At 48.3% G+C, this 26,707-nt stretch overlaps 1 protein-coding gene across 1 annotated transcript in view; it reads left to right on the forward strand.

Annotated features, from left to right (window-relative positions):
- pkn1a (protein kinase N1a) overlaps nucleotides 1–26,707 on the forward strand; it is a 229,326-nt gene that overhangs the window by 64,998 nt on the left and 137,621 nt on the right. Inside the window, exons 3-4 of the mRNA XM_070869845.1 lie at nucleotides 7,913–8,067; nucleotides 25,365–25,494. Of these exons, the coding sequence (XP_070725946.1) occupies nucleotides 7,913–8,067; nucleotides 25,365–25,494 (285 nt within the window). The remainder of the gene's footprint in view (nucleotides 1–7,912; nucleotides 8,068–25,364; nucleotides 25,495–26,707) is intronic.

A 26,707-nucleotide genomic window follows, 5' to 3' on the forward strand; every position in this document is an offset into this window, starting at 1 on the left:
GATCTGGTTTTGGGAATGAAGTAGGACAGCTGGAGGAGACCACTGTGACCACAACATCATTTGGTTTAGTCATAATGGAAACAGGCCAGAAAATACTGATGGTAGAAGTGCTCCACTGGAGAAGGTCTAGTCTCGGTGATGTAAGAAGGGAGCGAGCACGTTGGAGAAGGGGAACGTGGGGAAAGGCAGTAAGGGAGCAACGGAGGGCGCTCCAGGAAAAGAGAGTTCAGGTACAAACTGGGCAGATTCCTTTGAGGTGAAAGGTCGAGCAGCTTGGGTGACGAAGGAAATAAAAGTTTAAAATAAAACAGAAAAAGGGGGCTTATGACAAACGCCGGGAGCAAGATTCAGTTAATGAGCGAGAAGATCCTGGAAAGTACAGAGGGGAAATTGAAAAAAGTTAATACGGGAGTCAAAGAGAGGTCACGAAAAAAGAATAGCAGTCAACTTTAAATTGAACCATTGAACATTTTATAAACGTAAAGTGTAAGGGTTTCGCTGGGCGAAAAGCTGGGCCTATTGAGGACCCAAAGGGAAATCTTCAGGTAGAGGCAGAGGACGTGGCTTAAGTATTAAATGATTATTTTTCATCTGTCTTCGCAAAGGAAGCGGTTGATGTGAAGGTTACACTAAGTGTCAGGCAGTGGCTCAGTGGGCAGCATTCTCTTGCCTCAGAGTTAGGAGGATGTGAGTTCAAGTCCCAGTACAGAGACTTGAACACAGAAACCTAGACTGAGGCTCCAGTGCAGTGTTGAGGGAGTGCCACGCTGTCAGAGATGACCTCCTTCGGATGAGACATTAAACCGAGGCCCCATCTGCTCTCTCGGGTGGACATAATACATCCCATGGCACTATTTCGAAGAAGAGCAGGGGAGTTATCCCTGGTGTCCTGGATAACCTTTAACCCTCAATCAACATCACTAAAAACAGAATTTCTGGTCATTATCGCATTGCTGTTTGTGAGAGCTTTACAACAATAACTACACTTCAAAAAATACTTCATTGGCTGTAACGTGTTTTGGGACATCCGATGGTTGAGAAAGGTGTGTTATATAAATGCAAGTCTTTCTTTCTAAAAGAGGAAAGGGAAGCTATGGATAGTGAAAGATAGAGAAGATGTACTAAAAAGATTAGCATTACTGAAAGTTGGTAAGTCGCCTGGTCCAGATGGAATGCATCCGAGGTCGCTGAAAGAAGCAAAGGTAGAAATAGCAGAGGCATTGACCACAATCTTTCAATCCTCACTGGATACAGTAGTGCTGGAGGACTGGAGGGTTGCTAATGTTATACCACTATTGAAAGAGGAGAGGAATGAACCAGGAAACTACAGGCCCGTCAGCCTAACATCGTGTTGGGGAAGTTACTGGAAACCATTATCAGGGACAAAATAAACTTTCATTTGGAAAGGCATCAGTTAATCAAGGAGAGCCAGCTTGTATATATTAATGGAGTCTGACGAACAATTGAATGTTTTGATGAGGTAACAGAAAAGATTGATCAAGGCAGTAGATGGAGTTTTAGGAAGGCATTTGACAAAGTACCACACAGGAGGCTTGTTCAGAAGCTGGAAGCCCATGGGATTACGGGGAAAGTAGCAGTATGGATACAGAATCGAGAACAGGAAGAGAAAGGTGGTATATGGAAGTTTTTCAGACTGGGAGGCAGTTTGCAGTGGTGTTCCCCAAGGCTCAGTTTTGGGTCCATTACACTTTCCAATTTCTATAAACTGCCTAGAATCGGGTGTAGGGAGCAACACCGTTAAGTTTGCAGATGATACGGAACTTGGTAACGTGGTCGATAGTGACGAGGATAGTTGTAGATTTCAGGATGACATAGACAGGACGGTGAAATGGACAGAAGCATGGCAGGTGGAACTCGGTGCAGAGAAATGTGAAGGGAGGCACTGTGGGAGGACTAATATGGAAAGATAGTACACTATAATTGTTATGTCCTAGGATGCTCTGATAATGACTCCACGAGGTAATGTGTTGTACTTGAACTGTAGTGACCTTAGTCCTTTATTGATAACTCCAGAGTGAGGATCACACCTGGAGGCCTGCCTTTTATACTAGGCCAGGCACACCTGTACAGGTAACATACAAATCTCCCACTGCTGTGCCCTCTGGTGGCACACCTTGTGATAGTACAAATAGTAGCCATGTAGGATACTTGACACTATAAATGGCACGATTCTGAAAAGTGTGGATGAGCAGAGAGGGCCTGGTGTCCATATAAACACATCCTTGAAGGTAGCAGGGCAAGTTGAGAAGGTGGTTAAAAAGCGCATGGGTTACTTGGGTTTATAAGTAAGAAAGACTTGCATTTCTATAGCGCCTTTCGCAACCACCAGATGTCTCAAAGTGCTTTACGGCCAATGAAGTACTTTTGGAGTGTAGCCATTGTTGTAATGTGGGAAATGCGACAGCCAATTTTCACACAGCAAGCTCCCACAGACAGCAATGTGATAATGACCAGACAATCTATTTTCGTGATGTTGATTGAGGAATAAATATTGGCCAGGACACCGGAGATAACTTCCCTGCTCTTCTTCGAAATAGTGCCATGGGATATTTTACGTCCATTACTGTTTCCAATTTTTATAAACTACCCACTGGTTAGGCCTCAGTTGGAGTATTGTGGACAATTCTGGGCAACACACTTCAGGAAAGATGTAAAGGTCTTCGAAAGGATACAGAGGAAGTTTACCAGGATGTGACCAGGGATGAGGGCCTTCAGTTATGAGGTGTCAGCATTTTTGCACCCTTTCCCAATAGTTTGATGGGACTCTAATATGGTACAATGGTATTTTGTCAGGTATTACACAAAGGTCAGCACTTGGATGTGCCTTAGCAGCAGTTTCTAGTGCAGAATGAGAATGATATCTCCTGTGCTGTCCTGGGCAGAGTTCCTGTCCTCTTCAGAGAGTCTGGAAGGAAGCTTCCACCCTACCTGGGGCCTCTTCACCTCACCCCGCCTGGGGTAACCTCTGTGCGTTGGACCATGTCTGGACCTCACCCTGCCTGGGGTAACCTCTGTGCGTTGGACCATGTCTGGGCCTCACCCTGCCTGGGGTAAGCTCTGTGCGTTGGACCATGTCTGGGTCTCACCCTGCCTGGGGTAACCTCTGTGCGTTGGACCATGTCTGGGCCTCACCCTGCCTGGGGTAACCTCTGTGCATTGGACCATGTCTGGGCCTCACCCTGCCTGGGGTAACCTCTGTGCGTTGGACCGTCTCTGGGTCTCACCCTGCCTGGGGTAACCTCTGTGCGTTGGACCATGTCTGGGCCTCACCCTGCCTGGGGTAACCTCTGTGCGTTGGACCGTCTCTGGGTCTCGCCCTGCCTGGGGTAACCTCTGTGCGTTGGACCGTGTCTGGGCCTCACCCTGCCTGGGGTAACCTCTGTGCATTGGACCATGTCTGGGCCTCACCCCGTCTGTTCGGATCCTCTCGTGAGCCACTGATGCCTGGTTCCTCTCCAGGACCAGCCCTTGCTCCTGATGCTCTACGGCCTAACTCCCGTAAGTGGTCCCACTTTTATGCCACTTCTGTGGACGGTTACAGGGGCTGGTATTGACACAGGGAGGGTGAGATACAATTTTGACACACGGAGGGTGAGACAGTTACAGTATTGACACGGGTATCTACCCTATCAGGGACTTTCCAAATGGTTGGGTGTAGGCCCCAAAAGCCTGCTCCGCCATTTAATAAGATCATTGTTGATCTGATCATGGACTCAGCTCCACTTCCCTGCCCGCTCCCCATAACCCTTCACTCACTTATTGTTCAACAATCTGTCTATCGCCGCCTTAAATATATTCAATGACCCAGCCCCCACAGCTCTCTGGGGCAGAGATTTACAACGCTCAGAGAAGAAATTCCTCCTCATCTCAGTTTTAAATGGGCGGCCCATTATTCTGAGACTATGTCCTCTAGTTTTAGTTTCTTCTGAGTGGAAATATCCTCTCTGCATCCATCTTGCCGAGCCCCCTCATTATCTTATGTTTCGATAAGATCACCTCTCATTCTTCTGAACTCAAGTTATAGGCCCAACCTACTCAACCTACCTTCATAAGTCAACCCCCTCATCTCCAGAATCAATCTAGTGAACCTTTTTTGAACAGTCTCTAATGCAAGTATGTCCTTCCTTAAATACGGAGACCAAAACTGCACGCAGTACTCCAGGTGTGGCCTCACCAAGACCCTGTACAGTTGTAGCAAGACTTTTCTGTTTTTATACTCTATCCCCCTTGCAATAAAGGCCAACATTCCATTGGCCTTCCTGATCACTTGCTGTACCTGCATACTATCCTTTTGTGTTTCATGCACAAGGACCCCCAGGTCTCTCTATACTGCAGCACTTTGCAATTTTTCTCCATTTAAATTATAATTTGCTTTTCTATTATTTCTGCCAAAGTGGATGACCTCATTTTCCCACATTATACTCCATCTGCCACATTTTTGCCCACTCACTTAGCCTGTCTATATCTTTTTGCAGATTGTTTGTGAGCTCCTCACAATTTGCTTTCCCACCCATCTTTGTATCATCAGCAAACTTGGCTACATTACACTCTGTCCTTTCATCCAAGATTGTAAATAGTTGAGGCTCCAGTACCAATCCCTGCGGCACCCCACTAGTTACTGATTGCCAACCGGACAATGACCCGACTCTCTGTTTTCTGTTCGTTAGTCAATCCTGCATCCATGCTAATATATTATCCCCAACCCCGTGAACTTTTATCTTGTGCAGTAACCTTTTATGTGGCACCTTATCAAATGCCTTCTGGAAATCCAAATACACCACATCCACTGGTTCTCCTTTATCCACCCTGTTTGTTACATCCTCAAATAACTCCAGCAAATTTGTCAAACATGATTTCCCTTTCATAAAACCATGCTGACTCTGCTTTTGATGGACAAGGGGTGATTGACTGGTCCTTAAGATGTCGTACCTTTATGGCTGACCAATCATTGGCCTACAACAGAGGAAGTAGGCTGTTCCTTCATCTTATCTGTCTCTTGCTTTTTCTCAAGGCAACTTCAGGACTTGTTATCTTCTGTTCTACAGACATTGTCTGGTCCCAGGTCTGGTAATTCTAAGACACTATTGTAAAGCCAGTGTCTATCTAGTCCCAAGGCCAGTTCATTGATTCTTACACTGAAGGCAGAATGCTTCTTTTTCGTGTTTTATAAAGCTTGCCAAATTTTAGGCTTTATGACTACTGTATACTTGTTTGATTAATATGAAAAGATGATCATATAATGAACTGTAAGAGTTACATATCAAAAATCCATGTGGTACAATGAATCAAGGTGTATGTGTAAGGTTATAACCAGTGCTTACAATCCTGTAGTAGTCATCAGGTACATTTCCAGTTAATACAAAGGTGATTTTACAAAATATATATTCAATAGAGATTTAACATAGTGGAATAGTATTTTAGAGGAGAGGTTGGAAAAGTTGGGACTGATCTCCATGGGACAGAGGGACCTAATAGAGGTCTTCAAGTTGATGAGGTTTTGATAGAGTTGAGAGAGAAAAACTATTCCCTCTGGGGAGTGGCTCAATAACCAGAGGTCATCGATTCAAAATCATTTGCAAACGATCTAGAGGGGAGATGGGAATTTTTTCACTGAGTGTTGTCGGAATCTGGAACGCTCGGCCTGAAAAGCTGGTGGGAGCTGATTGCATCAATCATTTAAAAAGGGAGTTAACCGGTACGTGAGGATGTGCAACTTACCGGGTTACAACACAAAGCAGGGGGCTGGGAATAAGCCAGCCGGCACAGGCACGACGGGCTGAGTGGTGGCCTCCTGTGCTGTGTGTCTGTGATTCTTTGATGAAATAACTGAGAGGATTGACATGTCGTTGATGCTGTGTATATGGACTTTCAAAAGGAACTTGATAAAGTGCCACAAAATGGACTTGGCACAATCGAAGGCCAAGGGATTAAAGGGGCAGCACAGATAAGGGCTAAGCGACAGAAAGTGGAGAGTGGTGGTGAACAGTTGTTTTCAGACTGGAGGGAATTATAGTGTGGTGTCCCCCAGGGGTCAGTATTAGGACCACTGCTCTTTTTCATATATATTAATGACCTGAACTTGGGTATAATTTCAAAGTTTGCAGAAGACACAAAACTCAGAACTGTAACTCAAGGTGAGGCAGTTCGCTTCAAGGACACCCTCAAAGCCGCCTCGATAAAGTGTGACATCCCCACCGACACCTGGGAGTCCCTGGCCCATGACTGCCCAAAATGGAGGAAGAGCATCCGGGAGGGTGCTGAGAGAGCGCAGGCAGCGGAAGGAGCGTGCGTCAAGCCAAGCTCCCCACCCAGCCTTTCCTTCAACGACTGTCTGCCCCACCTGTGACAGAGACTGTAGGTCCCGCATTGGATTCATCAGTCATCTGAGAACTCACTTTGAGTGGAAGCAAGTCATCTTCAACTCCGAGGGACGATGATGATGATGAGTTCGGAGCTGACTTCAGGAGGACATAGACAGACTGGTGAAATGAGCAGACACATGGCAGATGAAATTTAACATAGAGAAGTGTGAAGTCGTGTATTTTGAAGGAAGAATGAGGCGAGGCGATATGAACAAAATGGTGTAATTTTAAAAGTTGTGCAGGGATGGAGAGACTTGGGGTTCACATACACAAATCCAAGAAGATGGCGGGACAAGTTGACGTGGCTGTTAGAGGTATACGGGATCCTTGGTTTTACAAATAGAGGCGCAGCGTACAGAGCAAGGGAGTTATGGTAAACCTTCAAAAATCACTTGATTCGGCCGGAGCTGGAGGATTGTGTCCAATTCTGAGCACCACACTTTAGGAAGGATGTGAAGGCCTTGCAGAGGGAGCAGAGGAGATTTACTCGAATGGGTCCAGGGATGAGGCACATCAGCAATGTGGAGAGACTGGAGACGCTGGGATTATTCTCCTCAGGCAGAGAAGGCTAAGGGGAGATTTTATGTTCAAAATGATGAGGGGTTTTGATCGAGTAAATTGAGGGAAATACATTCCACGGTCAGGAGGGTCGGTAAGCAGAGCGCACAGATTTATGGGAATTGGCAAAAAAAATCCGACTGGGAGATGAGAATTTTTTTTGCAGTAAATGATTATGATGACCATGTCAGCTGTGGCTCAGTGGGTAGCACCCTTGCCCCTGAGTCAGAAGGTTGTGGGTTCCAGTGACTGCACTCCAAAAGTACTTCATTAGCTGTAAAGTGCTTTGAGACGTCCAGTGGTTGAAAGGCGCTATATAAAGGCAAGTCTTTCTTTCTTTACCTTGAATGCACTGTTTGGAAGGTGGTGGAATCTGATTCAGTAGTAACTTTCAAAAGGGAATTAGATAAACACTTGAAAAGGAAACCGTGCAGGGCTAAGGGGAAAAAGCAGGGCAGCAGCACTATTTATATAGCTCTTTCACCCGATGGGCCGAATGGCTGCCTCCTGTGCTGTATGATTCTATATACAACATCTACACTCTAGTTCTGCTCTGCAGCTTCTGATTGCTCTTGTATAATACTAATGAGAGAAAAGCTGGCCGGATGGTTTTCCAACTATTGTAATTTCTGACCCTTTCCCGAAAATGGAGAGAGATTTTTGGAGTCCAGGGGAATCAAGGGATATGGAGATTGGGCGGGAAAGCAGAGCTGAGGTTGATATTGAATGGCGGAGCAGACTCAGTGGGTCTTGTGGCCTGCTATTGCTCCCATTTCTTATGTTCTTAACCCTTCGTAGTTACAACAGGTGTGAAATGTTGTGGTGTTATTGGGACTCCCCACTGGGTTTTATGCAACTGTGTTCATGGTCGCAACTTAATGCCCATCCCAGCAAAGGAAGGATGAAATGTGTTTCAGGGGCTGTGAACAAATACAGGCAGAGATCTGATTGCAGTGTTTCTCTCTGTGCAGATGCACCTCAGTCTCCTGGGGCGTTAAGCCGGGAGGCTCGCTCGACGGCCAACAAGAACCGCATTGTGGCTCTTGAGAAACAGCTCAATATCGAGATGAAGGTGAAACAAGGAGCTGAGAACATGATCCAGATGTACTCCAATGGACCCGTGAAGGTAAGGCAGGAATTGCCAGAGCTTCTGTGCGTCAAATATTCTTTGCATTTGCTGCTCTTTAACCAGTGCTGGGGTATAAACGTTGGTTGAGGTTGTTGCATTAAGGAGCAAACCAGAACTAGCCTCCCAATGGTGGTGGGGTGGGGGGTGGGGGGGTGGGGGGGTGGGGTGGTGTCCTCCCTCTGGTTCTTGGCCATGATTGAGAAGTGTGGTAAGAAGCTGCACTCCGTCGCTCTGTGACACAGCATCGCATCCAATGCAAGGCCCAGTTGCCATTGAGCTTGAAGCAGTGAAGAAGAAATAGTTAATTTGGTACATGAATAGAAAAGGGAAGGAGAGTGTGTTTCTATATTTAAAATGTATAGACATGGTCCTCAATAAAGCTTGAAGCGGTCTTCTTTGAGAGCTAAATAAATTATGGCTGTTTCTTGTTCCTTACGAAGTAAATCTCCTCTGTATCCTCTCTACTGCAATCACATCCCCTTGGTTTCCCACCCAGCACGTTATGTTGTACTGACCCCCTTCTAATTTGAATTTTTAGCAATTAAAAAAAATTTTTTTTTTGATATTCATAACTTGAGTTTTATTAGATTGAGTATTCAAATACATCGAGTAACATTGCATCTACAGCAGCAAAACAGGCCACTCAGCCCAACTGGACGTTCCCTACGAGCCTCCTCCCACCCATCTTCATCTCACCCTCAGCATATCTTCCTATTCCTTTCTCCCTCAAATGTCTCTGCTATTCACCTCAACTACTCCCCGTGGTAGCGATTTCCATGGTCTCACTACTCTGAGTAAGTTTCACAGAGGTGGAGTTCCTGAATTCCTGATTGGATGTATTAATGACTATCTTATAATTAGAAGCTCTAGTTTTAAACTCCCCACTCAAGTGGACACATCTTCTCCATGTCTACCCTATCAAACCCCCTTCATAATTTAAACATTTCTATCGGGGCGCCCCTCGAGAACAGAGCCCCAGCCTGTTCAGCCATTCCTGATGAATACATTTTCTCAGTTCTCTCAGTCAAGCCTTTTTGCACTTTCTCCAGTGCCTCTCTATCCTTTCTATAATCTGGAGACCAGGACGGTGCACAGTGTCCCAAGTGTTGTCCAACCAGGGTTCTATACAAGTTCAACAATTCTTTTCAAATCTGTCCCTCTAGAAATAAACCTCAGTATTTGGTTTGCTTTTAATGGCCTTATTAATCTGTGGTGCTACTTTTAGTGATTTGTGTATCGGTACCCCCCCCCCCCCCCGATCCCTCGGCTCCTCTCCCCTTTACTGTCCAAGCAGTCCATTCTGCAAGTTTATTCATGTGTATTTTGTTGCATTTTTCCTATCAACTAAAGCCCCCCAAATTGGTCTAATGTGAAAATGTTGTACTTATATAGAATCCTAGAACGGTTACAGCACCGAAGGAGGCCATTCGGCCCGTCGAGCCCGTGCCGGCTCTCTGCAAGAGCACCTCAGCCAGCCCCACTCCCCCGCCCTTTCCCCATAGCCCTGCAAATGTTATCCAGTTCCCTTTTGAAAGCAGTGATTGAATCAGCCTCCACCACCCCCTCAGGCCGTGCATTCCAGATCCTAACCACCCACTGCGTAAAAAGGTGTTTCTTCATGTTTTTCCTTTGGCAAAAGAACCAATCACCTTAAATCTGTGTCCTCTGGTTCTCGACCCTTCTGCCAATGGGAACAATTTCTCTCTATCTACTCTGTCCAGACCCCTCATGATTTTGAACACCTCGATCAAATCTCCTCTCAACCTTCTCTGCTCCAAGGAGAACAACCCCAGCTTCTCCAGTCCATCCACTAACTGAAGTCCCTCATCCCTGGAATCATTCTCGTAAATCTTTTCTGCACCCTCTCTAAGGCCTTCACATCCTTCCCAAAGTGCGATGCCCAGAATTAGACACAATGCTCCAGTTGAGGCCGAACCAGTGTTTTATAAAGGTTCATCATAACTTCCTTGCTTTTTAAGTGGTGTATACCGGAGGGTCGATGAGGGCAGTGCGTACGATGCATTGTATATGGATTTTGGCAAAGCTATTGATAAGGTCCCACATGGCAGACTGGTCACAAAAGTAAAAGCCCATGGGATCCAGGGCAAAGTGGCAAGTTGGATCCAAAATTGGCTCAGAGGCAGGAAGCAAAGGGTAATGGTCGATGGATGTTTTTGTGATTGGAAGGCTGTTTCCAGTGGGGTTCCGCAGGGCTCAGTGCTGGGTCCCTTGCATATCGATGACTTGGACTTGAATATAGGGGGTATAATTAAGAAGTTTGCAGATGACACTAAAATCGGCTGTGTGGTTGATAATGAAGAAGAAAGCTGCGGACATTAAAGATATCAATTAACTGGTCAGGTGGGCAGAACAGTGGCAAATGGAATTCAATCTGGAGAAGTGTGAGGTAATGCGTTTGGGGAGGGCTAACAAAGCAAGAGAATACACATTAAATGGTAGGACACTTAAAAGTGTAGAGTAACAAAGGGACCTTGGAGTGCAGGTCCACAGATCCCTGAAGGTAGGCAGGCCAGGTAGATAAGGTGGTTAAGAAGGCATACGGAATACTTGCCTTTATTAGTCGAGGCCTTGAATACAAGAGCAAGGACATTATGCTTGAACTATACAGGTTAGGCCACAGCTAGAGTACTGCGTGCAGTTCTGGTCACCACATTACAGGAAGGATGTGATTGCACTGGAAAGGGTGCAGAGGAGATTTACAAGAATGTTGCCTGGACTGGAGAATTTTGGCTATGAGGAAAGATTGGATAGGCTGGGTTAGTTTTCTTTGGAACAGAGGAGGCCAAAGGGAAACCTAATTGAGGTATAAAATTATAAGGAGCCTGGATAGAGTGGATAGGAAGGACCTGTTTCCCTTGACACAGGCATCAACAACCAGGGGGCATCAATTCAAAGTAATCGGGGGGGGAGGTTTAGAGAGTGTTTGAGGGGAAATGTCTTCACCTAGAGGGTGGTGGGGGTCTGGAACTCACTGCCTGAAAGGGTGGTAGAGGCAGAAACCCTCACCACATTTAAAAAGTACTTGGACGTGCACTTAAAGTGCTGTAACCTGCAGGCTGCGGACCAAGTGCTGGAAAGTGGGATTAGGGTGGATAGTTCTTTGTTGGCCGGCTCAAACACGATGGGCTGAAATGGCTTCCTTCCATGCTGTAAATTTCTATGATTCTATGATTCAAATCCTTTATGTGGATTGTGAACAACTGTTCCCAGCACCGATCCCGGTGGAACACCATTTTATACCTTTTGCCAGGCTGAGCAGCTATGTTCAACCCCTGCTCTGTTCCCTGATTTAAACAGCGAGCATAGTAACAGGCTTCAGGAAGACACACACACTCGTAAAATGGGCAGACGCATGGCAGTGTAGGAGCAGCGCGACCCGGGGTGTTTGTGTACACATTGCTGAAGGTGGCAGGGCCTGCTGAGAACGCTGTTTAAAAAGCATGTGGGATCCTCAGCTTTATAACTAGAGACATAGAGTACAAAAGCCAGGAAGGTATCTGGATAGGAATAGTGCAATCAAGCAGACGCAGCATGGATTCATGAAAGGGAAATCATGTTTAACTAACTTACTGGAATTCTTTGAGGATATAACGAGCATGGTAGATAGAGGTGTACCGATGGATGTGGTGTATTTAGATTTCCAAAAGGCATTCGATAAGGTGCCACACAAAAGGTTACTGCAGAAGATAAAGGTACGCGGAGTCAGAGGAAATGTATTAGCATGGATAGAGAATTAGCTGGCGAACAGAAAGCAGAGAGTCGGGATAAATGGGTCCTTTTCCGGTTGGAAATCAGTGGTTAGTGGTGTGCCACAGGGATCAGGGCTGGGACCACAACTGTTTACAATATACATAGATGACCTGGAAGAGGGGACAGAGTGTAGTGCAACAAAATTTGCAGTTGACACTAAGATTAGTGGGAAAGCGGGTTGTGTAGAGGACTCAGAGAGGCTGCAAGGAGATTTAGATAGGTTAAGCGAATGGGCTAAGGTTTGGCAGATGGAATACAATGTCGGAAAGTGTGAGGTCATCCACCTTGGGGGAAAAAAATCAGTAAAAGGGAATATTATTTGAATGGGGAGAAATTACAACATGCTGTGGTGCAGAGGGACCTGGGGGTCCTTGTGCATGAATCCCAAAAGGTTAGTTTGCAGGTGCAGCAGGTGATCAGGAAGGCGAATGTAATGTTGGCCTTCATTGCGAGAGGGATGGAGTACAAAAGCAGGGAGCTCCTGCTGCAACTGTATAAGGTATTGGTGAGGCCGCACCTGGAGTACTGCGTGCAGTTTTGGTCACCTTACTTAAGGAAGGATATACTAGCTTTGGAAGGGGTACAGAGACGATTCACTAGGCTGATTCGAGAAATGAGGGGGTTACCTTATGATGATAGATTGAGTAGACTGGGTCTTTACTCCTTGGAGTTCAGAAGGATGAGGGGTGATCTTATAGAAACATTTAAAATCATGAAAGGGATAGACAAGATAGAGGCAGAGAGGTTGTTTCCATTGGTGGGGGAGACTAGAACTAGGGGGCACAGCCTCAAAATACGGAGGAGCCAATTTAAAACTGAGTTGAGAAAGAATTTCTTCTCCCAGAGGGTTGTGAATCTGTGGAATTCTCTGCCCAAGGAAGCAGTTGAGGCTGGCTCATTGAATGTTTTCAAGTCACAGATAGATAGATTTTTAACCAATAAGGGAATTAAGGGTTACGGGGAGAGGGCGGGTAAGTGGAGCTGAGTCCACGACCAGATCAGCCATGATATTGAATGGCGGAGCAGGCTCGAGGGGCTAGATGGCCTCCTCCTGTTCCTAATTCTTATGTTCTTATGTAAGGTATGCCAAAACTTTAGAAATCGCTGGCTAGACCTCAGCTGGAGTATTGTGTCCAATTCTAGGCAGATTTAAAATTAATAATTAATCTAGCATCAGTTGCCGTTTGTGGAAGAGTTCCAAACTTCTACCGTACTTTGGGCCCAAGTTTCGGCCTCAGTTGCTCCTGATTTTTTGGAGCAACTGGTGTAGAACGGAGTATCTTAGAAATTCAAATTCTCGGCATTTAGTTTGCTCCAGTTCTAGTCAGTTAGAATAGTTTCACTTTGGAACAGAATTTTTTTTTCGAAAGGGGGCGTGTCCAGCCACCTACGCCTGTTTTCAAAGTTTCGGCAGTGAAAACTTACTCCAAACTAACTTGGAATGGAGTAAGTGAAGATTTTTGTATGCTCCAAAAAAACCTTGTCTACACTTTAGAAAATCAGGCGTAGGTTACAAATCAGGCGTAGGGAATGGGGGGGGGGGGTTTAAAGGGAAGTTTACAAATATTAAACACTTCAGTTTTACAAATAAAGAGCCATCATCAATAATAAATGATAAAAACATCAATAAATCAACCAATAAATCAATCAAAAAAAATAATAAATAATTTTTTTTAAATCAATAAATAAAACATTTTCTACTTACCGACTGCAGCACCGGGAGCCCTCCAACAGTGTGCTGGGATGCTCCCCCCCCCCCCCCCGCAGTGTGTCTCTGTCAGTGTCTCTATCTCTCTGTCTGTTTGTCTGTGTGTGTGTCTCACTCTCTGTCTGTCAGTGTCTGTGTTTCTGACAGCGAGGGGAAAAGGGTAGGCGGGGGAGGAGAAGGGGGGGAGAGGAAAAGGGAAGGGGGGGGAGAGGAGAAGGGAAGGGGGGGGAGAGGAGAAGGGAAGGGGGGGGAGAGGAGAAGGGAAGGGGGGGGAAGAGGAGAAGGGAAGGGGGGGGAAGAGGAGAAGGGAAGGGGGGGGAGAGGAGAAGGGAAGAAGGGGGGGAGAGGAGAAGGGAAGGGGGGGAGAGGAGAAGGGAAGGGGGGGGAGAGGAGAAGGGAAGGGGGGGGAGAGGAGAAGGGAAGGGGGTGGAGAGGAGAAAGGAAGGGGGGGGGAGAGAGGAGAAAGGAAGGGGGGGGAGAGGAGAAGGGAAGGGGGGGGAGAGGAGAAGGGAAGGGGGGGGAGAGGAGAAGGGAAGGGGGGGGAGAGGAGAAGGGAAGGGGGGGGAGAGGAGAAGGGAAGGGGGGGGAGAGGAGAAGGGAAGGGGGGGGAGAGGAGAAGGGAAGGGGGGGGAGAGGAGAAGGGAAGGGGGGGGAGAGGAGAAGGGAAGGGGGGGGAGAGGAGAAGGGAAGGGGGGGGAGAGGAGAAGGGAAGGGGGGGAGAGGAGAGGAGAAGGGAAGGGGGGGAGAGGAGAGGAGAAGGGAAGGGGGGGAGAGGAGAAGGGAAGGGGGTGAAGAGGAGAAAGGAAGGGGGGGGGGAGAGAGGAGAAGGGAAGGGGGGGGAGAGGAGAAGGGAAGGGGGGGGGAGAGGAGAAGGGAAGGGGGGGGGAGAGAGGAGAAGGGAAGGGGGGGGAGAGGAGAAGGGAAGGGGGGGGGAGAGGAGAAGGGAAGGGGGGGGGAGAGGAGAAGGGAAGGGGGGGGAGAGGAGAAGGGAAGGGGGGGGGAGAGGAGAAGGGAAGGGGGGGGGAGAGGAGAAGGGAAGGGGGGGGGAGAGGAGAAGGGAAGGGGGGGGGAGAGGAGAAAGGAAGGGGGGGGGGAGGAGAAGGGAAGGGGGGGAGAGGAGAAGGGAAGGGGGGGGGGAGAGGAGAAGGGAAGGGGGGGAGAGGAGAAGGGAAGGGGGGGAGAGGAGAAGGGAAGGGGGGGGAGAGGAGAAGGGAAGGGGGGGGAGAGGAGAAGGGAAGGGGGGGGGAGAGAGGAGAAGGGAAGGGGGGAGAGAGGAGAAGGGAAGGGGGGGGAGAGGAGAGGGGAAGGGGGGGGGAGAGGAGAAGGGAAGGGGGGGGAGAGGAGAAAGGAAGGGGGGGAGAGAGGAGAAGGGAAGGGGGGGGAGAGGAGACGGGAAGGGGGGGGGTGAAGAGGAGAGGAGAAGGGAAGGGGGGGGGGAGAGGAGAAGGGAAGGGGGGGGAGAGGAGAAGGGAAGGGGGGGTGAGGAGAAGGGAAGGGGGGGAGGGGAGAAGCGAAGGGGGGAGGGGAAGGGGATGGAAAGTGGGGGGCAGGGGAAGGAGGAGGAGAAGAGAAGGGGGGGAAGGCTGAACCGGCCGGGCCCAAGACTTCGGAAAGGGCCCGTCCCCAGCACCAGATTTACAGGTAGGTGGTGTTGGGTCGGGTCTGGTCCTGGGGAGAGGGGGGGGGGTGGCGGTCGGGAGCATGGGTCGGGGCGGGGGGAGGATGGAGGTCAGGTTGGGTCGGGTCGGGTCCGGGTGGGGGGTTGGGGGGGAGTTCGGTTCGGTTCGGAGTGGGGGGTGGGGCGCGCGGGTTGGGTCCAGTCCGGGGGGTGGGTGGGCAAGCGGGAGTCGGGTCGGGTCGGGAGGAAGCAGGAGCTGGGCGTGGGAGGAGCCTTATGCACGCAGCCCCAGTGAGGCCATAGGGGCTGCGTGCTTCGGGCCCCTCCCAACAGTTTTGGGCGCCTGGAGCTACTGCACATGCGCGCCCACTGTAGCGCGCATGTGCAGAGGTGTCCCGGCACTGTTTTCAGCGCAGATACCTAGCTCCGCCCCCAACAACTCTTGCTGCGCTGCGCCGAGGGCCAGAGGACCAGCAGGGAGCCGGAGAATCTGGAAGTTTTTTTTAGGCGCACTTTGTGGCGCGAAAAACGGGCGTCCAGGTCGGGGGCTGCGCCATTCTAGGCGCGGCTCGAAACTTGGGCCCTTTGTGTGTACAAGTGTTTCCTAATTTCACCCCTGAAGGGTCTGGCTCAAATTTTTCGGCTATGTCCTCTAGTCCTAGACTCTCCAACCAGTGGATATAGTTTCTCTCTCACTCCCCTATCAGCAGAGTTCAGTATAAGCTGCGCGGTTCTCTGCCCAGAATAGGCCGCACAGCTGTGCACCCAAAGAAAAATGAGGTAACATCTGTTATAAGCCCCATTTTTCTGCTGATTGGGCCGGATGCTCTTTACCTTTCCTCCATTGTTCATTGTTCATAGGTTTATTATATGTAACCTTTGGGGCTGCTGACCGAGGGCCATGCGGCTCTTTGTCGGCCGGCGCGGACACGATGGGCTGAGATGGTCTCCTTCTGCGCTGTAAATTTCTATGTTTCTATTACCTATCAGTTCCCCTTAGTGTCTTGAAAACTTTGATTTAAATCACTCTTTAACCTTCTAAATTCCAAGGAATACAACCCTAGTTTATGTAATCTCTTCTCGTAATTTAATCCTTGGAGTCCGGGTATCATTCTGATAAATCTACACTGCGCCCCTCCAAGACCAATATATATTTTCAAAGGTACAGTGCCCAGAACCTGCTGACAGTACTCCAGCTGTGGTCTAACGGTACATCCGTCAGTCTGAGAGCTATGTGGACAGCACATTTCATGAGGTAGTCACTCCACAGCTTAAGAGTGTGCAGGCAGAGAGGGAATGGGTAACTGCCAAACACCAAAGGACGACCACTCGGGTAGTGCAGGAATCGCCGAGTGCATCTCGCTCTCCAACCGGCATTCAGTACTGAACACTGGTGAGGGCGATGGCACGTCTGGTGGTTCTGCTATATGGGGGGAGGGGGGAGGGGGGAGGGGGGAGGAAGATCGGGAAAGCAATAATAATAGGGGATTCAATAGTTACAGTAACAAACGGGCGTTTCCGCAGCCGCAGACGTGATTCCACGAAAGGGAAAGATCGAGCAACCAAAGTCAGAGCTCCCTGGATGACGAAAGAGATAGAGAGTAAGATGAAGCAGAAAAGGGGGGCGTATGACAGATGTCAGGTTGAGAATACAACTGAGAACCAGGCTGAATATAGAAAGTTCAGCGGGGAAGTGAAAAAGGAAATAAGAGGGGCAAAGGGAGAGTATGGGAATAGATTGGCAATTAACATAAAAGGGAATCTAAAAGTCTCCTATAGGCATATAAATAGTAAACGGGTAGTAAGGGGGGGGGCGGGGGGAGAGGTAGGACTGATTAGGGACCATAAAGGAGACCTACGCATGGAGGCAGAGAGCATGGCTGAGGTACTAAATGAGTACTTTGCAACAAGGAAGAAGATGCTGTCAAAGTTATAGTGAAAGAGGGGGTAGTTGAGATACTGGATGGTACCAGAAAGGCTGATTTGTACTTAAAGTAGATAAGTCACCAGGACCGGATGGGATGTATCCTTGGATGCTGAGGGAAGTAAAGGTGGAAAACTGGCCATAATCTCCAATCCTCCTTGGATATGGGCCTGGTGAAAGAGGATTGGAGAATTGCAAATGTTACACTTTTGTTTAAAAAAGGGTATAAAGATAGACCCAGCAACTACAGGCCAGTCAGTTTATGCTCAGTGGGGAAGCTTTTAGAAATGATAATCCAGGACAAAAATCACAGTCACTTGGACAAGTGTGAATTAATGAAGTGAAACTAGCACGGATTTCTTGAAGTCAAATCGTGTTTAACCAATGTGATTGAACTTTTTGATGAGATCATTAGATACAGGAGCAGGGGTAGGACATTTGGCCTCTTGGGTCTGCTCCGCCATTCAGTGAGATCACGGCTGATCTTCTACTTCAACTCCACTTTCCTGCACTCTCCCCATATCCCTTGATTCCCTTAATATCCAAAAATGTATCGATCTCTGTCTTGAATATAGTCAATGACTGAGCCTCCACAGCCCTCCTGGAGTAGAGAATTCCAAAGATTCATCACCCTCTGAGTGAAGACGTTTCTCCTCATCTCAGTCCTAAATGGCCGACCCCTTATTCTGAGACTGTGACCCCTGGTTCTAGACTCCCCAGCCCGGGGGAAACATCCTCCCTGCATCTATCCTGTCAAGCCCTGTAAGAATTTTGTATGTTTCAATTAGATCACCTTTCATTCTTCTAAACTCTAGAGTATATAGGCCTAGTCTATTCAATCTCTCCTCATAGGACCATCCTCCCATCCCAGGAATCAGTCTGGTCAATCTTCGTTGCACTCCTTCAATGGCCAGTATATCCTTCCTTCGGTAAGGAGACCAAAACTGTCCACAATACTCCAGGTGTAGTTTCACTAAGGACCTGTATACTTGCAGTAAGACTTCTTTACTCTTATATCAAATCCTCTTGTAGTAAAGGCCAACATACCATTTGATTTCCTAACTGCTTGCTGTACCTGCATGTTAACTTTCAGTGATTTGAAGTGGCTGCAGAGATGGTGGATGCATTGGTTGTAATCTACCAAAATTCCCTGGATTCCAGGGCAGTCCTAGCGGATTGGAAAACCGCAAATGTAACGCCACTATTTATAAAAAGGAAGCAGACAAAAAGCAGGAAACTATAGACCAGTTAGCCTAACATCGGTGGTTGGGAAAATGCTGGAGTCCATTATTAAGGAAGCAGTAGCAGGACATTTGGAAAATCATAATTCAATCAAGCAGAGTCAGCATGGTATTATGAAAGGGAAATCATATTTGACAAATTTGCTGGAGTTCTTTGAGGATGTAACGAGCAGGGTGGATAAGGGGGAACCAGTGGACGTGGTGTATTTGGATTTCTAGAAGGCATTCGATAAGGTGCCACATAAAAGGTTACTGCGCAAGATAAAAGTTCACGGAGTTGGCGGTAATATATTGGCATGGATAGAGGATTGACTGACTAACAGAAAACAGAGAGTCGGGATAAATGGGTCATTTTCCGGTTGGCAAACAATGACTCATGGGGTGCCGCAGGGATCTATATAAATGACTTGGATGAAGGGACCGAGTATAACGTAGCCAAATTTGCTGATGATACAAAGATGGGTGGGAAAGCACATTGTGAGGAGGATACAAAAAATCTGCAAAGGGATATAGACAGGCTAAGTGAGTGGGCAAACATTTGACAGATGGAGTATAATGTAGGAAAATGTGAGGTTATCCACTTCAGCAGAAAAAAAAAGAAAAACAAATTATAATTTAAATGGAGAAAAATTGCAAAGTGCTGCAGTACAGAGGGACCTGGGGGTCCTTGTGCATGAAACACAAAAAGTGAGTCTGGAGGTACAGCAAGTGATCAGGAAGGCAAATGGAATGTTGGCCTTTATTGCAAGGGGGATAAAGCAGAGAAGTCCTGCTACAACTGTACAGGGTATTGGTGAGGCCACACCTGGGATACTGCATAGTTTTGGTCTCTATATTTAAGGAGGGACATACTTGCATTGGAGACAACTCCCACCAATGTTTTCTGCCCCTTGCTGTTTCTTAGCTCCAGCCAAACTGATTGTATTACTTGATTTTTGGAGCTAAGGGGGCCAAAATCGCCCACCACCCCGTTTGGAGTGGATAGCGGGGAACCCAGGTAAGTTGCAAAGTCGCCAACAATCAAAATAAAATGGCGGCCGTGGCAGTGTGCCCTCCCCTTTAAGGGCAGATGTGCCCCCCTTCCCCCCAGCCACTGGCAGCTTCCGCCGCGAGAAGCTATTGGGGGCACCGGCATTATCAGGCCTACCCCTCCTTTTCCATTTTACCTATTTCTTCTAAAAGTTAAGTGTCCTGGAATATTTAGTTCCCAACCTTAGTCACTTTGGAACCAGAACTTCGAAATGGCTATTCATTTCTATCTGCACTATTAATGCATCTATTTTGTTGCGAGTGCTTCACGCATTCAGATATAGTGCCTTTAGCTCTGACTTTTTTCTCATTTTTCCCTGATGACACCGTAGCAATGACCTTTGATACTCTCTCTGTCCCTTCCTGACCCAGTCTACACTGCTTTAGAGCCTTGACATTGCTCTTGCTGCTTTTAAATTTACACTTTCCTGAATCCTCCCCTCACCTTCATTAGTTTGACGCCCTGTCTACTGCCCTAGTTCATCGATTTGTCTGGACACTAGTCCCAGCCCGGTTTAAGTGGAACCCGTCCCAACGGAACAGCTCCCTCTTTCCCCAGTACTGGTGCCAGTGCCCCATGAAGCAAAACCCCACAATACTCTCTGAGCCACGTATTTAACTTTCTAATCTGCTTGTCCCTATACCAATTGGCGTGTGGCTCATGTAACAATCCAGAGATTTTTACCTTTTGAGGTTCTGCTTTTTAATTTGTACCCCAACTGCTGAAACTCTCTTAGCAGAACCTCATTCCTAGTTCTACCTATGACATTGTTTCCTACATGGACCACGACGACTAGATCCTCCCCTTCCTACTCCCAAGTTCTTCTCCAGCCGTGAGGAGATGTCTTTAACCCTTGCACTGGGGAGGCAACGCAAACTTCGGAACTGCAGAGAACAGTATCTGTCCCTCTGACTATATTATCCCCGAGCACAAATACATTCCCTTTAACTCCCCCCACTTGAATGGCCTCCTTCACCATGCTGCCATGGTTAGCTTGCTCATCCATCCTGCAGGCTTTTTCCTCATCCACACAGGCAGCAAAAACCTCATGCCTGTTGGATAAGGACAAATGCCAAGGCTCCTCCAGCACTACACCTGGGCTCCCCTGACCTGCCTGAGTTCCAGTCACACCCCTCCTATCCCTGACCACTAACCAGGCCTGCACCACTACCTAACCTAAGGGGTGTGACTGCCTTTTGGATCAAAGGGTCCAGGTAACTCCCTCCCTGATCCCCCGCAATATCTGCCCCTCAGACTCCAGCTCAACAACTCTGAGCTGAAGTTCCTCAAGATGCAGGCACTCACTGCAAACGTGCTTGTCCGGGATCACAATGCTCTCCACAAACGCCCACGTGCTACAGTTGCGGCACACCACCTGCCCTACCATCCTTGTATCACCTTGTTCAATGTAATTAAAGTTAAGGGTAATGAAATTAAATATCTACCTGTGACACAAAGCACTACAAGTAGTGTGGGCAAAAAGCAGCAGCTACTTCCCACTCTTCCCCAATTCCCACTCTTTCCAAATTCCCAAATAAAACACGCAGTTTAAGTGCACTCCTTTTAATGCCGCGCTGCAGGCAGTGCGGTTGATGTGATGTACATGGATTTCCAAAAGGCGTTTGATAAAGTGCCACATAATAGGTTTGCCAGCAAAGTTGAAGCCCATGGAATAAAAGGGCCAGTGGCAGCCTGGATACGAAATTGGCTCAGTGACAGGAAACAGAGAGTAGTGGTGAACAGTTGTTCTTTGGACTGGAGGAAGGTATACAGTGGTCCCCAGGGGCCGGTCTGAGGACCACTGCTTTTCTTGATGTATATTAATGTCTTGTCTTGGGTGTACAAGGCACAATTGCAAAATTTGCGGATGACAGAGATAGGCTGGTGGAATGGGCAGAAACGTGACAGATGAAATTTAACACAGAAAAGTGCAAAGTGATACATTTTGGTAGAAAGAATGAGGGGAGGCAATATCAACTAAAGGCTACAATCTTAAAAAGGGTGCATGAACATAGCGAGCTGGGGCTATATTGTTGAAGGTGGCAGGGCAGGTTGAGAAAGCAGATCAGATCAGCTATGATTTTATTGAATGGCAAAGCAGGCTTGATGGGCCATATGGCCTACTGCTCCTATTTCTTATGTTCTTATGTATCCTCGGCTTCATAAATAGAGGCATGGATGTTACAAAAGCAAGAAAGTTATGATGAACCTTTATAAAATACTGGTTTGGCTACAACTGAAGTTATGGGCCCAAGTTTCCACACGATAAAAAACGGACGCCCATCCGAGCTGGGCGCCCGTTTTTCGCGCCTAAAGCGGCGCCTAAAAAAAAAATCGCGATTCTGGAGCGTTCTGCAGCTCCTTGTCCGCCTGGCGCGGCGCCCAGGGGGGCGGAGCCTATACTCTCGCCGATTTTGTAAGTGGGAGGGGGCGGGTACTATTTAAATTAGTTTTTTTCCTGCCGGCAACGCTGCGCGTGCGCGTTGGAGCGTTCGCGCATGCTCAGTGTGAAAAAAACATTGGCACTCGGCCATTTTTGTAGTTCTTTGTAGCTGTTTAATTTTTGAACATTTTTTTAATAAAAGCACATTGCCATCAGCACATCTCACTGCAGCCTTCTCACTGTCTCCTCCCCCCCCCCCCCCCCCCCCCCCCCCGCGGGAAGAACGGGCGCCTCAGGCTGACTGCAGCATTCTCTGTGCCTGAAGCACTTTCACACAGGTAGGAAGATGGTTTATTTAATCTTTTCTTTGCTTACAAATTTTTATTCAGGTTGGATTTATTTGTATAATATTTGTAGAAGTATAAATAAGGATTGATTGTAGAATTTAATGACTTCCCTTCACCCCCCACCTCGTTCTGGATGCCTAATTTGTAACCTGCGCCTGATTTTTTAATGTGTAGAACAGGTTTTTCAGTTCTACAAAAATCTTCACTTGCTCCATTCTAAGTTAGTTTGGAGTACGTTTTCACTGTGGAAACTTTGAAATCAGGCGTCAGTGGCCGGACACGCCCCCTTTTGAAGAAAAAATTCTGTTCCAAAGTCGAACTGTTCTACCTGACTAGAACTGCAGAAAAAAAAATGTGGAGAATTGCGATTTCTAAGATAGTCCGTTCTCCACCAGTTGCTCCTAAAAATCAGGCGCAAATCATGTGGAAACTTGGGCCCATCATGTCTAATTGTGGGCAGTGTACTTTAGGAAGGATGTGAAGGCTTTAGAGAAAAGATTTAGAAGAATGGTACGAGGGGCATCAGTGACATGGATAGACTGGAGAAGCTGGGATTGTTCTCCTTTGAGCAGAGAAGGTTGAGAGGAGATTTGATCGAGGTGTTCAAAATCATGAAGGGTCTGGATGGAGTAAAGAGCGAGAAACTGTTCCCATTGGTGGAAGGGTCAAGAACCAGAGAAAACAGATTTAAGGTGATTGGCAGAAGATTCATAGGCGACATCAGGAAAACCTGGAATTCACTGCCCGAGAGGGTGGTGGAGGCAGATTCAGTTGTGGCTTTCAAAAGGGAATTGGATAAGTACCTGAAGGAAAAAGATTTGCAAGGCTACGGGGAAAGGGTGGGGGAGTGGGACTGGCTGAGTTGCTCTTGCAGAGAGCCGGCACGGGCTCGACGAGCCGAGTGGCCTTCTGTGCTGTAACCGTTCTATGATTCTGTCAAGGCCTGAAGGTCTGGAATTCCTTCCCTAAATCTCTCGGCCTCTCTACCCCTCACTGCTCCTTTAAGATGCATTTTGAAACCTACCTCTTTGATCAAGTCTGCCTAATATCTGCTTACGTGGCTTGATGTCGTATTTTGTACAATAGCACTCCTGTGAAGTGCCAAAAGGCACTATATAAATACAAGTTGTTTTTGCTCAGGACAGTCTCGCTGTGCACAAACTCTCCCACATACTGCAGCCCAGACATACAATCTGCTCTATCCTAGATTTATTTATAATTACTTTTTAGTTTTGCACGAAGAAAGCAAGACTGACTTATATTTATCTAGCGTCTTTCACGACCATCGGACATCTCAAAGTAAAGCGTTTACAGGCAAGGAAATACTTTTGGAGTGTAGTGTGCGAAACGCGGCAGCCAATTTTCGCACAGCAAGCTCCCAGAAACAGCAATGTAATAATGAACAAATAATCTGTTTTTGTGGTGATGATTCAGGAATAAATATTGGCCAGGCCACTGGAAATTGTGCCATGGAATATTTTACGACCACCTGAGAGAGCAGACATCTCCGTTTAATGTCTCATCCGAAAGACTGCCCCTCCGACAGCGCGGCGCTCCCTCAGCGCTGCCCCTCCGACAGCGCGGCGCTCCCTCAGCGCTGCCCCTCCGACAGCGCGGCGCTCCCTCAGCGCTGCCCCTCCGACAGCGCGGCGCTCCCTCAGCGCTGCCCCTCCGACAGCGCGGCGCTCCCTCAGCGCTGCCCCTCCGACAGCGCGGCGCTCCCTCCCTCAGCGCTGCCCCTCCGACAGCGCGGCGCTCCCTCAGCGCTGCCCCTCCGACAGCGCGGCGCTCCCTCAGCGCTGCACTGGGAGCATCAGCCTAGATTTTTGTGCTCAAGTCCCCGGAGTGGGATTTAAACCCACAACCTTGTGACTCAGAGGTGAGGGTGCTGCCCACTGAGCCACAGCGCACATGCTGTAAAACACTGCACAAAGTTTTAAATACTTACACAAACAACGACAAGTATTGGAAGCAAATAGGTGCACCTCCTTCCCCTTTGCACTGAATTCTCAGTCTCTCCAAATTCCCAACTTCCCACTCTGTTCAGGTGGTGATGTGTGGTTCAGTGCTGTTCCAGCTCCATTATCCTGGCACCAGGGAGGCAACTGCTATGACAAGTGGTGCTGACCTGAGGGAGCACCTTATTGCACCTATGTTGTCTGGGTGTGTTTGTTTACACTGGATGCTAAGCGTGTAAACAATGTTCAGTGGGCTTACACTGGCATCCCTTTCCTTGATGGGGAATCAAATTCAGCCTCTATAAATAGAAAATGTTGAATTTTTCAGGACCTAGGTGTTTGAGCCCATGGTTTGCAGTAAGAATCACAGACGTTCACAGCACGGAAGGAGGCCATTTCGGCCCATCATGTCCGTGCCGGCCGACAAAGAGCCACCCAGCCTAATCCCACTTTCCAGCTCTAGGTCCGTAGCCCTGTAGGTTACGGCATTTCAAGTGCACATCCCAAGTACTTTTTAAATGTGGTGAGGGTTTCTGCCTCTACCACTCTTTCAGACAGTGAGTTCCAGATCCCCACCACCCTCTGGGCGAAGAAATTTCCCTTCAATCCCCCTCTAAACCTCCCCCCGATTATTTTAAATTTATGCCCCCTGGTTGTTGACCCCCCTGCTAAGGGAAATAGGTCCTTCCTCTCCTCTCTATCCAGGCCCCTCATAATTTTATACACCTCAATGAGGTCTCCCCTCAGCCTCCTCTGTTTCAATGAGAACCTATCCAATCTGTCTGCATTGCTAAGATTCTCCAGTCCCGGCAATATCCTGGTAAATCTCCTCTGTACCCTCTCCAGTCCAATCACGTCCTTCCTGTAATGCGGTGACCAGAACTGCACGCAGTACACCCCTTGGGCGGTGTCACAGGCTAACTGGAACTCTGGTTGGAGGGATATACGTTCCCTGTGTGCTATGAGATAGTAATACCCCACGACTCCCTGGTTTGTGCAGGGTGCGGAGTATTGATATTTAGATTGAGAAGCACAGTTGGTTAGAGCGCTGGCCTTTCCCTTGGAACCGGGTTTGAATCATAAGACACAAGAAGGTTCTGTAGTCCACCTGGCTGCTCCCAGATTGCCTACACTGTTAGAGCCAGAAACACCCTGTACCATTCCCGTCTGATATTGTGATTGGTCCCTGGAGGGATACAACCTCTTTTGTCCAAACCCTTTCAACGGATATAATAGTAAAAAATATCTCCGTCCAAGAATTTTGCTCCTTGTCAAATGAAAAGCACTTATGTTTGATTGTGTTTGAATCCCCAGGATCGGAAGATGCTGGCCACAGCTCAACAGATGCTGCAGGACAGTAAAACCAAAATCGAAGTGATCCGTATGCAGGTGCGGAAGGCAGTTCAGGCGGACGAGTTGCACTTAGAAATTGAGGACGGCCAAGGTGAGTGTTGCGAGAGAGTGTTGAGCTAAAGGTGGACATTGAGGAGCTTCTGCAAATAGGGAGGGGCGAGGCTGTGGAGGGATTGGAAAACAATTTTGAAATCAAGGCATTGCTTAACCGGGAGCCAATGTAGGTCAGCGAGTACAGGGGTGATGGGTGAGTGGGACTGGGTGCAAGTTAGGACACGGGGCAGCGCGCACAGGGGTGATGGGTGATCGGGACTCGGTGCGAGTTAGGACACGGGGCAGTGAGCACAAGGAGTGATGGGTGAGTGGGACTGGGTGCGAGTTAGGACATGGGGCAGCGAGCACAGGGGTGATGGGTGAATGGGACTCGGTGCGAGTTAGGACACGGGGCAGTGAGCACAAGGAGTGATGGGTGAGTGGGACTGGGTGCGAGTTAGGACATGGGGCAGCGAGCACAGGGGTGATGGGTGAATGGGACTCGGTGCGAGTTCGGACACGGGGCAACGAGCACAGGGGGTGATAGGTGAGTGGGACTGGGTGCGAGTTAGGACACAGGGCAGTGAGCACAGGGGGTGATGGGTGAGCAGGACTGGGTGCGAGTTAGGACACGGGGCAGCGATCAAAGTGGGTGATGGGTGAGCGGGACTGGGTGCGAGTTAGGACACGGGGCAGCGATCAAAGTGGGTGATGGGTGAGCGGGACTGGGTGCGAGTTAGGACACGGGGTAGTGAGCATAGAGGGTGATGGGTGATCGGGACTGAGTGCGAGTTAGGACACGGGCAGCGAGCACAGGGGGCGATGGGTGAGCGGGACTGAGTGCGAGTTAGGACACGGGGCAGCGATCAAAGTGGGTGATGGGTGAGCGGGACTGGGTGCGAGTTGGGGCATGAGCTGCCGAGTTTTGGATCATCTCTAGTTTATGCAAGGTGGGAGGCCAACAGGGAGAGCATGGGAATAGTCAAGTGTAGGGGTAAAAAGGCATGGACGAGGGCTTCAGCAGCGGATGAGCTGAGGGAGGGGCGGAGACGAGCAATGTTATGGAGGTGGAAATAAATGGTCTTCGTGATGGCGCGAACATGTGGCCGGAAGCTCATCTCTGGGTCAAATATAACCCCAATATTGCAAACTGTCTGGTTCAGCCTTGGGCAGTTGCCAGGGAGCGGGATGGAGTCAGTGAAAATCTTCCCAATATGTAGTTGGAGAAAATTTCTGATCATCCAGAACTGTATGTCAGACAAGCAGTGTGA

This window comes from Pristiophorus japonicus (assembly GCF_044704955.1).
Source record: "Pristiophorus japonicus isolate sPriJap1 chromosome 24 unlocalized genomic scaffold, sPriJap1.hap1 SUPER_24_unloc_1, whole genome shotgun sequence".
In the NCBI taxonomy this organism is placed as follows: domain Eukaryota; kingdom Metazoa; phylum Chordata; class Chondrichthyes; family Pristiophoridae; genus Pristiophorus; species Pristiophorus japonicus.